At 48.8% G+C, this 16,874-nt stretch overlaps 1 protein-coding gene across 1 annotated transcript in view; it reads left to right on the top strand.

Moving 5' to 3' along the window:
- Positions 1-16,874, top strand: part of HDAC4 (histone deacetylase 4) — a 93,605-nt gene that overhangs the window by 24,726 nt on the left and 52,005 nt on the right. Inside the window, exons 3-5 of the mRNA XM_027903258.1 lie at positions 3,494-3,644; positions 6,707-6,827; positions 11,004-11,125. Coding sequence (XP_027759059.1) covers positions 3,494-3,644; positions 6,707-6,827; positions 11,004-11,125 — 394 coding nt within the window. The remainder of the gene's footprint in view (positions 1-3,493; positions 3,645-6,706; positions 6,828-11,003; positions 11,126-16,874) is intronic.

Genomic DNA, 16,874 nt, shown 5'->3' with positions numbered 1-16,874 from the left:
CATTCTCTCTGGGAAATGGGATTTGGTGTCAGCCCCCCACAGCTGCTGGAGCACTGCCCTTCTGCTCGTGCTGTAACAACTAAAGGGAGCAGTTTGAGCTGCACTTCCCCGAAAAAGAGGTTTCTTTGTGCAGAGGGAGGTGACGGAGCCCTCACTGAGAAGGTGTCAGTCCCCCTTCCAGGTAGACACGCTGGAGGACCAGAGACAATTGAGGGAATGTGAAGGCAAAATCCACTGGAACGCTGACAGATAAATACCTGGAAATGCTCTCGGTGCCCCTTCTTGCCTTTATTAATATTCATGTATGCCAAAGGAGCAGCAGCAGCACTGACTGCAGGTACAGTTGAACATTTGTGCAGTTTTCCTGAACAGTGGGAGCAGTGACATTAAACATATGCAGGAATCCCCATAGTTATAAATATTTACAAATATTGATTTTGGCAGGAGCACCTAATTCAGATGTTGTGAGCTCCCTAATGCAGTGTTTGTGTCTGTCACCGTGTGCTCCTCGGGCTGGGTCTGTGATCCGGGGGGTTCCCTCAGTGTGTCGCTTGGGAAGGGAATTTTAATATTTGTGCAGCGGAGTTGGGGAATAAACCCAGCACTGTGTGATGAGCACAGGGGTGGCAGTGGCCACTGCCTGCTCAGATTTGCCTCGGTTGCCTTCAGTCAATCAGAAGCAGATGTTTTCCTGAACTTTCAGTGCATGGGACAGTTTTTTGTATCGCAGAATATCCTGAGCGGGAAGGGACCCACAAGGATCATCGAGTCCAACTCCTGGCCCTGCCCAGGACACCCCAACAATCCCACCCTGTGCCTGAGGGTGATGTCCAAACGCTCCTGGAGCTCTGGACACTGCCCTGGGGAGCCTGTTCAGTGCCCCAGCACCCTTGGGGGAAGAACTTTTCCCTGAGATCCAATCCAGATACATCAGAGCTCCTGAGAGCTGTGGAGAAACGTTCCTGCCCTGAGAAGACACCTGGGTGGGTTCTCTTAGCCCATTTTCGCAGACACCAGCAGTGATTTCCTTTCCTTTTCCGTGGAGACGTCCCTTCATTCTTTTATTTTGATTTTTTTTTTCTTCCCCCCCCCCTGCCCTCAGCTTGGAAACGAGCAGGAAAAAAAAACCCAACCCTCTCTCCTAAGAACAGGCTTTGTGAGAACCAGGGTCAAAGCGAGCAGGAACAATACATCCCTAATGAAACTTCCCTAAAGCATCCAGCTCCAAATTGGGCTCTTCAGCGGCGGGTGGCTGCAGATGTCGGTGAGAGCGCAGCTCCTGCTAAAGCAGCCTAATGTATGTAAACCATCGCGGCAAGCAGGGCCCGCACAGCCAAGGAGACTGCAGATGGAGAGAAAAGGCTCCTGATTTCGGGAAAATAACAAAACCTGTTTTACCATATTGTGCATTAAATATTGTTCATTTGCATACTTTCCGTGGCGGGGTTCTGAGAGCCCACCATGTGGTGGACTTGTTGGGAGTCGGGAAAGATCCTCTTTTTCCAAATGGAGATGTGTTAGTAGAAGCTGCTGCTTAATTAGAAAACAAAAATAACTAGGTTTTGGTGTTGGGGTTGGTTTTTTTTTTTTTTTTGAATTCCCTTATTTTTTCCCCCCCTTCCTTTTGTTGGTTTTTATTGCCTGGGTTTTCGGTTGTTTGCTTGGAATTCCGTATAGGATGGGGAAGGGAAGCATGGGTGCAGTCGCTGCAAAGAACTGCATCCCGGTGTTTTACAACAGTCTGCCTGCTTGGAACAGGCACAGCAGGGATTCCTCCGTGGAAAATTTCCAGCAGATAGCCAGGCAGATTGGAAATACCTCTTAGATGATTTTTTTTGCATTTTTATATAGAGTAGTGGAGTTTTTGGTGTATCTTTAGTGCATCGGCAGCTGAAGTGTCGGGTGGTCCGAACGTACAGTGCCACAGATTAATGAGGGAAACACAGAATTCCCGAGCTCAGGATCATCAGCTCCTGGCCCTGCACAGGACACCCCGAGAATCACAGTCAAAGGAATTAAAATGTGCTGAAGGAGAAGGAAAAGTCCTTGTCCGTGGGGCGGGAGCCTTGCGTGCAGGGTTTGGAGAAGGATGGACTAAGATGTTGTTGGAGAGAGGAGGTTCCCTGTCTCAGTAGCCATGGCAGGGGGTGGAATGAGATGATTTTAAGGTCCCTTCCAAGCCAAGATGTTCTGGGGTTCCATGACTCTGTGATTCTGACCCCTTTCCACGTGTGGGATTGTGTGATCCCGGAGCAGTGGGTGGTATCCGAGCACAGACCCCCATTAAGGGCAGCCTTGGAGAAGGCTCATCCCTCCCTGGAGCAGGCAGGGGTTTGGAGCTGGAGGCTGCCAGCTCCAAATCAATCTGTTACTTTATAAGCTGCCAACATAAAGAGTGTGGGGCGGGCGGTGGGAGCCGGAGCACTCCGGCATTCCGGGGGGTTTGCAGGAGCCAGGGCAGCCCACACAGCTGGCTCCAGCAGGGATCGTGCTGGAGAGGGTGCAAAGAAAATTGGGAGGTGGTAAATCGTAGTTGGGGGGGGAGGGGAAGGTGGTGGTTCTTAAAGCAAAAGGAATTTTTAGCCCCGGGGAGATCAATTCCCGCCTCTTGGAGCTGCCGGGATGTGTCACTTGTCACCTGCTCTCCCTGGTGTGCTCCTGTCAGGACAGGGGGTGTTCTCTCACACAGACCACCCCAGGGCACAGCAGATCAAACTGCCACCTTCAATTCCTCGGGGAGTTCCCTCTGGACCTAAAAAGGATCCCCTGGGCTGGGGAGATCCACCCCAAATTTCCCAGGAGGTCGGTGAGTCCACTGACACCTTCCAGGTGCTGGGACTTGGAGACCCAAGGGGGGACTTGCACTGGAGCCTTTGGTGCTCCCAGCCTTGAACATCCCATTTGATGGAAGCTTTGCCTGACCTTAATTAGGCATCATGTCTCTTGATTATTCCATGAATGTGGGTGAGTCGAGAGGGTAAATCCTTCCTGGAGAGATGATTGAAGGAATTATTTTTCTCTACGTTGAAGCAGTTCTTTTATAATTAATCACAGAATCCCAGGATGGTTTGGGTTGGAAAGGACCTTTAAGCTCATCTCATCTCATTCCAAGCCCTTGCCATGGACAGGGACACCTTCCATCAGACCAGGTTGCTCCAAGCTGGCCTTGAACATTTCCAGGGATGGGGCAGCCACAATTCCTACAATTGCTCTGGACAACAGCAAATATTGAAGGTGGTTTAATTAAAGCAGACAGTGAAGAGAATATGAAGGCCCAGGGACCAGCCTCCTCCTCCTCTGACAGCAGCAAAGGGATTGGGGATTCACCTGTTTGGGCAGAAGCTTCTTGTTGTGTCCTCAAACGAGGTTCTTCCTGACCAGGATGCTCCTCCTCGTTCCCATGGATTGAAGCCCTGGATAAAATCCTCTGGCTTAGCCCTGGGAAGGCTGAGGGTGTTAATTTGCTCTTTCTCCCCCCGCCCCTTCTCCGCAGCAGCAGCAGGAGATGCTGGCCATGAAGCACCAGCAGGAGCTGTTGGAGCACCAGAGGAAGCTGGAGCAGCACCGGCAGGAGCAGGAGCTGGAGAAGCAGCACCGGGAGCAGAAACTTCAGCAGCTGAAGAACAAGGAGAAAGGAAAAGAGAGTAAGTGGCCAGAGCTCCCCTGTTTGGGTGGTGACAGGGAGAGCAGCTGAGTGGGAGCCAGAAAGGACCTTCCTAGGGCTGGAGGAACCTCTGTGAGTTCCTGGGCTGCACAGGGAACTGTGGGGAGGGATGGAGGGGAAGAGGGAAATGTGTTTCTCTGCTTTATCTCCAGTTTTGTCTCACTAAATGCCTTTTTAGCGTTTTTCAAAAGGAAGCCTGGCCTCTCTTCCCTTGATTTAACGTTTTTTGAAGTATTTTTGGCAGCATTCCTAATGGAGGCAGAATATTAAGCCCATAAAACACCAGATGCACCCTGCATTGCTTCTCCCTTTCACTCCTCTGAATCCCACTCCTTTTAAGACGTCGTTGAGTCCTCAGCTCTTCCCTTTAAAGCGTTTCCATTCAGCAGGAGCTTCTTTCAGGAGGTTACAGATTGTGGGGGCCCTTCCCACGTGCCATTATGCACTTGATGAGATCATTATGGCCTCACAATTTCCCTTATCAGAGGCGCTTCGAGGCTGCTTGTTCTGGTTTCTTTTGGGAGTGAAAGGGAGGAAAAATGCCTCGCCAAGTTGTGCCCTCCATTCCCTGGGTCTTCGTTTCACAGGGATTGAAGGAGCTCCTGGTGGAAGAAGTGGTGGAAGGGGGTGCCAGGAGGTGGGATCCTGCCTGGGAAGCAGGAATAAGGTAGAGCTCCAAGAAGAACTTTTCTAGCAGGAAAGTCTGGGACAGTAAAAAAAAAAAAAAATAAATGTCCTGGATGTTGAATCTCCCTCTCCCTGTGTGTGAATGTGGCAACTGGGAACCATCAAGGCTGGAAAAGCCCTCTGAGATCATCAAGTCTGTCCATTCCCCCAGCACTGCCAAGGCCTCCACTAACCCCTGTCCCCAGGTGCCACATCCACGTGTTTCTCTGACGCTTCCAGGACTGTGACTGCACCACTGCCCCGGGCACTTTCCAATGCTTGACCACTCTATCCATGAGGAAATTCTCCCTGATGTCCAACCTGAGTCTCTGTGGAGTGGGATCAAAGAGCCCTCTGGACACAACACAGAGGTGCAGGGGAAAAATGAAGGAGAATTTTGGGGATGTTGAGTTGAAGCTCCTGTTCCCATGGCTACGGTTTTATTTTTAAATTACTTTCTAGTTAAGAAGTGCTGTGGTGTAGAATCATTAGAGCACCTCAGCTCTTGAGGATACTCAAGTTATTTTTCGCACCTTGGAAAATTTGGAGCAACGCAGCTATAATTGTCCTGATCTGAAATATGGAGAGTGTGGGATAGAGGTGGAGTTTCTTCTCCCTCCTTGTTAACACCCCAGGCTGGGAGAGCTGGGGGGGCTCACCTGGAGAAGAGAAGGATCCAGGGAGACCTGAGAGCCCCTTGCAGGGCCTAAAGGGGCTCCAGGAGAGCTGGAGAGGGACTGGGGACAAGGGATGGAGGGACAGGACACAGGGAATGGCTTCCCACTGCCAGAGGGCAGGGAGAGATGGGAGATTGGGAAGGAATCCTTTCCTGTGAGGGTGGGCAGGCCCTGGCACAGGTTGGGCAGAGAAGCTGTGGCTGCCCCTGGATCCCTGGAAGTGTCCCATTCCAGGTTGGAGCAGCCTGGGCTGGTGGGAGGTGTCCCTTCCCATGGCAGGGGGTGGAACTGGATGATCCTTAGGATTCCTCCCAACCCAAACCCTTCCATGGTGTCTGGGGCCTTTCAACCTCCAGCCAAGGAGGGAAACCTGCACGGGGAGCTCCTGTAAACCTCACCATCCTGAGCTGTTCAGCTTCAAGTCTTCCAAAGAACAGGTTTATCCCAAGCTGACAGGACACAGCCACATCTGATTGTTTTAAAGATGCTGATGGATTAAAGAAGACGCTGTTTGCAGGGAGAGGAGGCCTTGAAGCAGGAATTTGTCACCTCACCTGGTCTTGCTGCTCAGGAGTTTATCTCCAGCTCCTCAGCTGAACTTGCCACCAAACCTGTGTTTGGAGGGCAAGTGTGAAATGCAGGGCTCCAAAAAAGGGGATTTTTACACTTCTGAGCACTGTTTCGGTGTTTGAACAGTATTTCACCCTCAGGCTCTGCCTTATAAGAAATGCTGCAGTTTCCTCCTCTTGAGAGGAAATGTTTCCCCTGCGTGTCAAATGTCACCTCGTCGTCGAGGGGGATCCGGGAGCCGAAAATACCACGGGGTGATCTTTGAGTTTTTATTCCTAGTAGAGCAGACACTTTTCCTGGCTTTTTCATTCCCTCCTTGCCCGGATATTTTCCTTTGGAGCTCCTGCTTCACGCCCCGGTGTGGATGAAGCCTCATTTTCCACGTGTCCCGGTGCCAGAGTTTGGCAGGAGCTGTGCCGGGGAGCCTGGGCTGTCAACCCAATGAGCAGTTGGATCCATCAGGGCAGGAAAACAGCCTGGTCTCCATTGTGGAGAGGAGTCAGGATGAGGAATTGCGCAGCTGGCGTTTTAACTCTGCAAAAATCACTGAGTTTCTTCGTGAAGTGTTTGGTTTTCCGTGTGAAGCAGGAGATTGGACACTGGGAAGTGAATTGGAATTGGTGTGCACAGGGACAAAGAGGTCCCTCTTTGCAGGAGTTTTCAAGACAAAATCTGCATGTGAGATGTTGGGCTCGTTCCCCCCCTGCTTCCAGATGTGACATTTAGCAGCTGGAGTTTCCACAAGACCCTTTTTCTCTCATACCTTTGATTCAGGGAGAGCTGGAGCACCTCAGACAAGTGTTTTATTCCAAGTGTCTTCTGTACTGGTGTAAAATCCTTGAAATTAAGTGAAATTAAAGCTCTGATTACATCCCTGTTTTCAAACATAACCTGTGATTTTATGCAAAGCTAAAGGGGGGGAAAAAAAAAAAAAGAAAGGGAGAGCTCCTTCCTGGAGGCACTTTGTTCTTTTCCCTTTGAAAACCAAGTTCTTCTTTTGGGCTGGAAATCAAAGATTTAACTCTGAATCTTTTGAGACATTTAAAATTCTTCCCAGGACGGGAATTGATTAAAAAAAAAAAAAAGAACAAACCAACTTTATTTTATTTTCTTTTCCTTTTTCTTACAGGTGCAGTGGCAAGCACAGAAGTGAAGATGAAGTTGCAGGAGTTTGTGTTAAACAAGAAGAAGGCCTTGGCCCACCGGAATCTCAACCACTGCATCTCCAGTGACCCTCGCTTCTGGTACGGGTAAGTGGGGCTGGTCCTTGGCACCCAGTCGCTGCAGGTGTGGGGAACAGGCCTGACGTGCTCGTGGGATCCCCCAGAATTCCCAAAGAGCCCTTTCCAGAGGGTTTCAGTGGGAGTAATTCCCGTGTGTGCCGGGAGGGTCGCGGTGCGTTGAGGTCTTTGCTGTGTTTAATCCCCAGCTGTTCCAGCTCACGGGTCCTGCACATGAACCTGTGGAAGTCGCCCAGCTTTTCACCCAGGGCTTGGTTTTCAGGTGTTTTAAAACTTGAACTTCAGGAAACTGAGGAATAGTTAGTTCATGCCAGGAGCTGGATTTCACTGATCCTTGTGGGTCCCTTCCAGCTCAGGGGATTCTGTGAGTCACTGAATCTCAACTCAGGATAGTTGAGCAACCTCCTGTTTTAAAGCCTTTAACACTTTCTGCTCATCTCAGTCTCTCAAAGTGGGAAGTCGTGTTTATTTGACTCTTTCTGGAAACATCCAATGAGTCCTGGCCGCACTTCCAGTCACAACTGAAAAATCAAATTTTCAACTGGAAATTTTCAGCTCTCGGTCTCCAAGAAAGCACTTTCAGCTTCAGAAAATCACTCCTTCATTGTGTAAAAGACAAGCAGGAAATTTGAGATGAGCTGAAAACTTCCACTGCCACGACATTGTGACTCTATTAAATAAAAAGCCAAAGTGCTTCTGATGTTGTCGTTAGCGAGAAGAAAATTAATGAAATTCTGAACGACAAAAATCAAGGACATTTCATTTTTGCCATGAGATTCGTGTTCAGGCTGAGGTTCTGACAGTGCTTCAAGTCTTAAAAACTGAACATGTGTACAGGGAGGATGAGGTCATAGCCAGAAGATGTTTCCAAATTCCAGAAACTGAGCTGAAATGCAATTTGAAAGCTCTCCCAGCTCTGAGCCAGGACAGAAATGCTGAAGTGGAGTTGGCAGAAGGATTCAAGTGTTCTTCCAGTCCAGGGAGATTGAGCAGTTTTAATACATCTCTGAAAATCTAATCTGAGACTTGGGGATTTTCTTAAAGGTGGTTGAAGGCCCTGAGCCTTCCTGTTCTCCATTTAACAGCTGGTTAAAATAACAGTTAATCCAGAAGTGATAGACAGTCAATAAAAATTAGGAGTGTCCAGAGAAGCTGGGGCTGCCCCATCCCTGGAAGTGCCCAAGGCTTGGAGCACCCTGGGCTGGTGGGAGGTGTCCCTGCCCATGGCAGGGGGTGGAACAAGATGGATTTTAGGGTCCCTTCCCACCCAACCCATCCTGGGGTTCTCTGTGTTGCAGGGCCAGGGGTGATGCAGGATGTTGGGGCTTTTAGGATGCTCCTGCCCTGTTCTAGACTAATGCTGAGGGCTTTCTGAGCACCAGTGTATTATTTATGTTCCCTGTGGCTCTTACTAATCCCAGCATCCCCCTCCTGTGACGCTCCAGGGATGCCAGCAACAAACCATCGCACGAAGATCCTTTCCTTTCTCTTACCGATTTAAGGGCTGTCCCCTCGTCTGTTTTGTGGTGGCGTGAGGGTTTCTAACCCAGGGCGGAAGGAGGAGCCTCAGGGGCCTCACAGATCTTTCTTGGGGCCTCTGTCAGCGCTGAGTTGCTCGGCTCAGCCTCTGAGCAGGGCACGTGGCAGCGGGGTGGAGGATTTGGGAACGCACCCTTCGCTCAAGGCAGGAGCTGAGGAAGATTTTTCCTTTCTGTTCTATTTCAAAGAACCTTTAAATTCCTTACATATTAGTATTTATTTATATGGCATCTCATAGGTTACCAGCTCAGTTCTGGAGATATTTATGTCCCTACATACTTGCCATGTGATGCAGTTGGGTGGTGGTTGGATTGAACACACGCAAACGAGCCTTGCAGGAGATGCTCCCCATGCTCCCACTGTGAGCAGGGAAGGCAATTAAGTGGTACCAGATGCTGCAAGAGCCTTTGGAAATGACACACCAGCTTTTAAGCACTTCCTTTTGATCTTATTAAGGTTTGTGAATTCCTTCCTTGAAAAAATTGAAAGCGTTCCTTGGAAAAAAAAAAAAAACAACCAACATCTCCTGAAGGTGTTGAGCACCACAACAGTGGCTGTGGCAGGAGAGGTGTCCTGCTGACATGGAACCACCAAGTCCTGAGGGTTGGAAAAGACCTTTAGGATGATGCTCTATCCCTGGCAGTGTCCCAGGCCAGGTTGGATGGGGCTTGGAGCAACCTGGGCTGGTGGAAGGTGTACCCTGCCCGTGGCAGGGGGTGGCACTGGATGGGCTTTCAGATCCCTTCCAACCCAAGCTGGTCTGTAATTCCCTGACAGGCAGCAGCAGCAGAGGTTCTTTGGAAGTTCCTGGTCAGACTGTCCCTCCTGTGGATTTTGAGCCCACTGGAGAACTCAGCTCCCAGGAGGTTTTGCTCCGGGAGGTCCAACCTGGCAGGAGCACCTTGGGCTCAGCAAGCAAGGCTGGGATTTCCCTGGGAAGTTGTCAGCAATGCTTGGGAAGCAGCCACTCCATGTTAAAAGGGAGTTTAACTGAGTGTTTGCAGGGTGAGGAGGTAGAGAGATATAATTATACTTGAAATGAGACATTAAATTCTACATTAAGTTATTCCCACCTTCACAGGTGTCTCCACCCTGTGTGCACAGAACATTCCAGCACAGTCCATGTGTCTGAAGGTATAGTCAGTGTCTGTTGGGTGAACGTGTTTGAAGGATAGAACCATGGAGTCATTAAGGTTGTAAAAGACCTCCAAGATCATTAAGTCCCACCTTTGTGTCTGCACAGGGGTGTCTGAAGGACCTCAGAGAGCAGGGGGTGCCTGAAATGAAGGGATGTGCTTTCAGGAATGCCTGCAGGCTCCATTTATGTACCCATTTCCTCTCCCTCAAGAGCTCTGGAATTCTTGACCAGACATGCAGAGCAGTGCCTTTTGCTGGGAGCAGCGTCACATCCCAGTCCTGGAGCCCTGGAATGCGCTCCTGTTTGCAGAGCTCAATATCTGTCATTCAGCAGCCCCAGAGCACATCTAAACAGGCCCTTTGAATTCCTGCACATTCCCTGGGAAGGGAAGCAAGCAGCTTCAATAATGTCCTCGATTGTGTGCTTGAAGTCATGATTTAAAAAAGAAAAAAAAAAAAAAAAAAAAAAAAAGGGGAGAATAAAAAAGCCTCTTGCCCTGTGCAGAGCCAGAAATGGCATTGTGTGGCAGGATGGGGCTCTGGGACTGCACAGCTTCCCAGGAGTGAAACCAGAGGTTTTCAGCCAAGGTCTCCAACGATGCCTGTTTCTAGGCAATGTAAAATTTCACATATTCCCTTCTTTTTTTAACGAAGTGCTGCTTTCTGTTGTCCTGTTTTCTTTAGGATTTAGAAGAAACACGGGGTTCAAATCCTGCTCATTTTAAGTTAAGTTGTAAGAGCCCAGTGACTGTCACCTGTGTGGCTAAATCAGCCATTCTGCTGGTGTAGCTCCTCTGCCAACTGGAGACTTCTCCCAGGTTGGGAGAGCTCCTGAGAAACAGCAGAGCTGGGCACAAGTCATTAAGTGGGAAAGATGCAGCCAACAAACTGGTGGGAGGCTGAGAAAACTCATTCATTATTTAATATCCTCAGCAAACAGACTGTAATTTACTTCCAGCAGCCTGCTCAAACAAAGCAATAAATTATCAGCTTGGAGAAGTTCATCTGGGAAGGTGCTGAGAGCTTTGGCCCTGGCTCTGCTGAGCCCTTGGGTTGGGAGGCAGCGAAGGAAGGGCAGGAGACCACCTTTGGCTGCTCTTGGCCAGCTTCAATCATTGTGCCTTTGCTGAAAATCTGGGTTTTTACTTTGCTAGATCTGGGTTTATTCTGAGAAAGGAAATTGGTCGTCCGTGCCGAGGTTGAGGGGGGTGACAACACCCGTGGTTACGTTCGAGAACATGACTTAGCAAAACCCAGCCCAGGTACAGGCTTAGAATTTGTGCTCATGGCTAAATAACTTCACAGGGTGATTACTGCACTGAAAACTAAGTTTAGTTGCTTCCCTGTGTATGAGATTTTAGATTTTTTTTCTGTGGGAGTGCCCAGAAGGACAAAGGCAGAACTAAAGTCTCGCCCTTGCCCCGCTGGGCGCTGAGATCCTAGAGCCTGCGCTCGTGCCCTGTGTGTGTTCCTGCTTTAAAGCTTCTCCTTGTCTCTCCTCCTGTGCAGGAAGACCCAGCACAGCTCTCTGGACCAGAGTTCCCCTCCCCAAAGCGGCGTGTCCGGCACCTACAACCACCCGGTCCTGGGGATGTACGACTCCAAAGACGACTTCCCGCTCCGCAAGACAGGTGGGCCCTCTCTCCTCTGCTGCCCTTCCCTGCCACGCTGGCTCCTCTGATCTCATCTGATTTGATTTTCCCCCAAAAAAAGCAGGAGATAGTTTATGTTCAGATTGCCCAGGTTAGCCCAGGGGCCTGGAGATTGAACCTGCTGGCTGCCAGACAAACTGAAGAAGGAATTGCTGCTTGTTGATCTGTTCCTCCTGGAGAGGCTGTATGGAAGCATGCAGACAATCCTGGAACCCCTTTGCTGTACAGAAATCATATCAAATGTTGGGTTTGTTGGTTTTTTGTTGTGTTTTTTTTTTCTTTTTTGACAAGTAACATGCAGCTTTGGCAAACCAGCTCCCATTTCCCTGCTGGTCAGAAATGGTGGTGGAAATGTGTAGGAACCAGCACGTGTGGATCAGCATTTTACCAGCTGCGTGTTGGAAATCACAGAAAACCACCCTTCTGGAAAGGTCACAGAGTTGTTAAGGCTGGAAAAGGCCTCCAAAATCATAGAGTCCAACCCTTTTGCCACTGCAAAACCACGTCCCCAGGCACCACATCCACGTGGTTCTTGGGCACTTCAAGGAGTGGTGACTCCACCTGTGCTGATGCCTGACCACCCTTTCCATGAGAGGTTTTCCCAGTATCCAGTCTAAACCTCCCCTGGTGCACCTTGAGGCCATTTCCTCTTGTCCTGTCACTTGTTCCCTGGACCTCTGGGGGTGATGCTTTTGCCTGTGTCCTTCCTGGAGGACTCCAAAAACTTGGATCTGCTGAAGGCAGGGCATCCTCCAGTCTCCGCTTCTGGGGGAGGAGAGACTTCCCGGGCTCCTCTGGGAAACCCCGGCATTTCCATGCAGGGAAGCATCCCTTGGCACCATCCCTGGGGGCAGCCTGATTCCAAGAGCTTCTTAGCTCTTCCCTGTGCCTCGTGAAAGCAGGTGATGCGTTCCTGGCCCGTTAATCATTCCCACGGCATGGATGGACTTTGCCACGCTCCGAAGCCTCCCTGGCTCATCCCCCCAGGGGAACTTCTCCTCCTGGGATTGAGGATGGGCCGCCCTTCTTGCTCCCAGGGCTCTGGAAGGAGGAGGAAAACATCTGCACATCTGCCCCTGGGCTGCTTCCCAGCCCGAGCTCTCCCTCAGACTCCTGCAGAATGAACCCCTGGCAGACAGGGGGAATTAAGGCTGATAAATGGATCTAATCACATTATTGGGAAAGGGAGGCGACCAAAGCCGTGGCTGTTTTCAAACAGGAAGATGCTGAGCTGATTTGGGCCTTGCAGAAGGCTGATGCTTGTTCTTTCTGGGCACCAGCATTAATCTTCTGGGATACAAATGAGTTCAGGGCAGAATTTGGGGATTTTTCCTTGTTTTCTTTTATTTTCCTTTCAACGCAACAGCACGTCAGGCTCTGGCACGGCGAGATCCTGCAGAATTCCCGGTGCCAAGAATGTTAAGTTGCTTGGAGAAGAAAGGCTCCTGAACAGTCTGGTGTAAACAAAAGGCAGGGAAGGCTGGAGCCCATCCTAAATAAAGTTCTTTATTGCTGGTGAGCTTTTCAGATTTTTGGCACCAGAAGCCCTGGCTTTGTGTTGGTAATTTAAAACCTCCGTGTCGCGGAGTCCAATTTTATTAAATTTGATTAAATATTTGCGGCTCAAATAACAGAATCCATCACAATAGAGTTCTGATTACCGGGGCTGGAGCCCAACCAGCATCATCCCCGGGGAGAGGGTAACTTAGGGGGCTGTGGGAAGGCAGTTTGAAGGAGTAGCTCTTGCAGGGTGCAAGTTGTAAAATTTTTAGGAAGAATAAATATTCCTCATCCCTTGAAGAGTCCCAGGCCAGGTTGGATGGGGCTTGGAGCAACCTGGGCTGGTGGAAGGTGTCCCTGCCCATGGCAGGGGTGGCACTGAATGGGCTTTAAGATCCCTTCCCAAATTCCATGAAATTCTGTGTGTCTCTACTCTCATTTAGAGCGTCCTGCTGTGATCAGAAGTTATGGCAGAGGGAGATGTGCAGGAATGGAGTCTCAGGAGTGCGTGGAAGCCTTTGGAATGGGATACCCTGCACACTTGCAGCGTGCTCCTGATGCATCCTGTGCCCTCAGATCCTCCTCCCTCTGATTTGCTTTCCTGAATTATGTTGCAGTTTCTTGGCTGTTCCGGTTTTTTTTGTTTTCCTGGTGCAGTTACTGATTGCCTGAATCCTGGGGATGCGTTTCACTCCTTCCCTCTCTCCAGATTCCCTGGGCTCTTCCTTGTACTGAACTGATCTAAGAACAGTTTGGTTGGTGCTGCTGGGAAATACCTGGGTTAGCACCAGGGTTTTTATTTCCCATTTTGGGGAGTCTCCTTTATTCTGGACAATGTTTTAGTGTCTGGGCTTTGTTGGGAGCTGTTGGGAGGGGAAAACTTAAGTGACCGTTTCAGCCCCCAGGTCAGTGTGGGGGCTTCCCAATTTAATCTCTTTCAGTGGGATCCTCTGAGGAAAATCTCTGGGGGACCCTTGCAGAGGAGTTTTAGAGGCTCTGGAAGCCTGTTTTGATAACCCCAAGAGCTGTTTGTCAACAGCTTTCTTGGAGCTGCTGAAGTGGTTTTGAACAGAGCTTTTCAGTTTTGCATTTCTAAGGAATTCTGTCCTCATTTTCTCCCTGGGAACAAGGTTGTTAAAGGCATTCCCTGCTTTCTGAAATTCGAGCAGTGGATGTATTAAAACACTCTGTTAATTAGAAAGCTGCCACCACCACCACCATGGAGATTTAAAGGGAATTATTTAACTTCTTAACATGCTTTTCCTCTTGGGTGGTTTTTTTGGTTGCTGTGGGTTTTTTCAGAATCCTTTGGAGAGTCACAGAATCCCAGGATGGTTTGGGTGGGAAGGGACCTCAAAGCCCATCCAGTCTCACCCCCTGCCACGGGCAGGGACACCTTCCACCAGCCCAGGCTGCTCCAAGCCCCGTCCAACCTGGCCTTGGACACTTCCAGGGATCCAGGGGCAGCCACAGCTTCTCTGGGCAGTGTCACCCCTCTGTGTGTCTCTACTGCTTGAACAAAAAGATAATTTCTCTCTATTCAAATTTTGGGTGTTGCAAAAGGCTGATTCCAGGCAGCATTTCTCCCTCTCCTGTGTTTTCTCTTGGAGTGACCTGGGTGTTAGAGGGGAGCCAAGAGAATTCTCTTGGGCTCTGCCTGGCTGGTGAGGCTTAGCAGGAAAATAATTAAAATATTAAAAATTATAATAATAAGAAGAACAACAGAGTACTATCCCTTCTCAGTCCCCAGCTGCCAAAAGGAAGCTGTCCAAGGACTGGGAGCAGGGCTTTCCTGGGGCACTGTTGGCTTTAATTCCATAACTGGGGGTGGGCAATGGACACAGGGCAAAGTCTGCCCAGGACTTGGTGGGTTTTTGCCTTCCATAGGTTCAATGTCTGATTAGTTGAGCGGCTTAAGGGCTGCAGTTCTAGGAAAAAAAACAATGGGAATGACATAAATGTTGGAAGAATTGGATTACATGGGTCCTGCTGCACTCAGTGACGTAGGAGAGGGGTAACTTGGGCTGGAGCCTGTGAAAACTAGGGAAGCTTTTTGGCTTATGTTCTGGTTATTAATTTCCTGGGAGGAAAACAGAATATTCTTTGTATAAATCCTTATTATAGGCCAAATTAAGGATGTCAGGGCTCCAGAAATCTCACTGGCTTTGTGGGAGCTGACTCACACTTGGGCATGGGCTTCATTTGTTTGCTGAAGGGGCTTTTTGATCAACTTCACCGCGTTTGTTTTAAAGATTTCGCTTCAAGATGTAGAGGACCAGGATTTTTTTTTTTTTTTGAACTGGAGTTGCATTATTTAATCTCCAGTTTTTTTAATTTGCTCCAGTTAGCAAGGCTTTGGTTGGGCATATTGGTGAATTGGGGGAGATTTCCAGTGGGATTGGTGCTCCTGAGGGAACACTGAACGTGCACTGACTGTCAGGAATTGATAGTTATGTGTTGCTTAAGTTCCTGTTTTATACTTGGGAAGGACGGCTCTCCTCATCTTCAAAACGTTTTTCTTATAAAATACTTTATTTAGCCATCTGAATAAGGTGAAATTCTTGCTTTGAGTTTTGGAGGCTTCATCTTTTATTGTAAAATAGGTTTTGTGTCAATTCTGTGAATTTGAGGCTGTTCTGTGCTGAATTTTAATTCACCTACTTTGGGCTCTAAGCACCCAATTAAATCCATGTAGGGATTATGCTCTCTGAGGTCTTGATGCCATGTTAGATTTGGGATTATATCTGAGGGATAAACAACAAAATCAGAGCAGTTCTTTAAATAGACCTTTTGGTGTTTCAAAACTTGATCCTCCAGCTGAGGAAGCGAAGGGGGGAAATACGGGATGATTTTGCCTTAAAATGGTTTAATCTGACGAATTCCAATACATTGCAGCTTATTCTGGAGGTGTTTTTTAAGGACGCAGTTTTCTATGTTCGTTCCTTTCTCGTTATATAAAAGGGTGTTTTTATTGTGGCTTTACATGGGGGCTTCACGTCTGTGACCCCAAATCTTTTGTTTCCCTGCCCATTTTTAAGGTGATTTTTAAGCCAACTCATTCTCTGAAAGCCACCCACTTAGTGGTGTGTTCCCATCCTTCAGCAGGGTATAAATGGGGTAAGGATAAAATTTTGGGCTGATACCCAGTTTTTTATTGACAGGTTTCCCTTTCTCCTTTGAACAGCTGTGGCGTGGATTCCATTGATTTCCAGTGGGTGTTTCAACACCCAGCTGGGACACCTTCCCATATCAGAGAATCCCCGGGTGGTTTGGGTTGGAAGGGACCTCTGAGATCATCTCATTGCAGCCTTGGTCAGAGCATCCTGACACTTGGGAATGCTCAGTCTTAGGGACAGATTAAAGCTGGGAATTGAAGGATGTGGGGGGACACCTGTACCCAAAGACTTTACTTTTAAGCTACCAAGTCAACTTGTGGTTTGAAGGGAACTTCCAGAAGGAGCCGTTTGGAGCCTGTGCTTGTATTTGAACTGGTCCACCCTTCCAATTTGCATGCAGCCATTTAATATGCAAATGCCCTCTGAGATGGTTCCCCCCCTTGCTAATGCACTTCATTCTGCATTGGAAGCATCAGCTCCAGGAGCCTGACACTCCTCTCAGTTCTCCCTTTATCTCTGGCTGGCGTTTTTCTGTCCAAAACATTCATGACAAGCTTTTTTTTTTTTTTTTTTTTTCCCTCCTAAAAATTCCATCAAAGAACTGTTTTTTGATGGCTTAACTTGAAGCATTTGATCTTGAATTCATCAGCCTTCTGGTTTTTTGAGCCCTGCAATTAACGTTGTCAGGCTTGATCTTCGAGGTGACCCAGTGGTCAAAGCCAACTGGAGGGAAATAGAGCTGCAGCCAGGCTTAGTTAATTCAAATCAGCCTGTAAGCCCTGTTTTAATTCTTCTAAAGAAATGGAGATTATTGGCCCTGGAGTGTGTTGGTTGTTAATGGTGTGAGTGCAGGATTTGCTGGTTCAAAGGGATTGTGTTGGGAGGTTGGGGAAGGGAAAAGATGGGGCCAGTTCCCACCTCTCAGAACTGTCAGGAACCCTCAAGCAGAGATTTCACTCGAGACTAGGGCAGATCTGGAGGTTTCCAGAGAAAATCATCTTGAGAAAATCATCTTGACTTGCTGCTGCATCACCCCTACAAAGGCCTGATAAGTGGATTGGCTGTTTCCAGCTGTCCTCAACCCAGAGCCATCAGGGCTTCCCAGGAGCTCT

This window comes from Empidonax traillii, unplaced genomic scaffold (genome assembly GCF_003031625.1).
Source record: "Empidonax traillii isolate 1590-97213 ecotype Southwest subspecies unplaced genomic scaffold, ASM303162v1 scaffold953:size233439, whole genome shotgun sequence".
Taxonomy (NCBI): Eukaryota; Metazoa; Chordata; class Aves; order Passeriformes; family Tyrannidae; genus Empidonax; species Empidonax traillii.
Note: the sequence above shows the minus strand (reverse complement) of the source record. Positions and strands in the feature narration are given on the sequence as shown.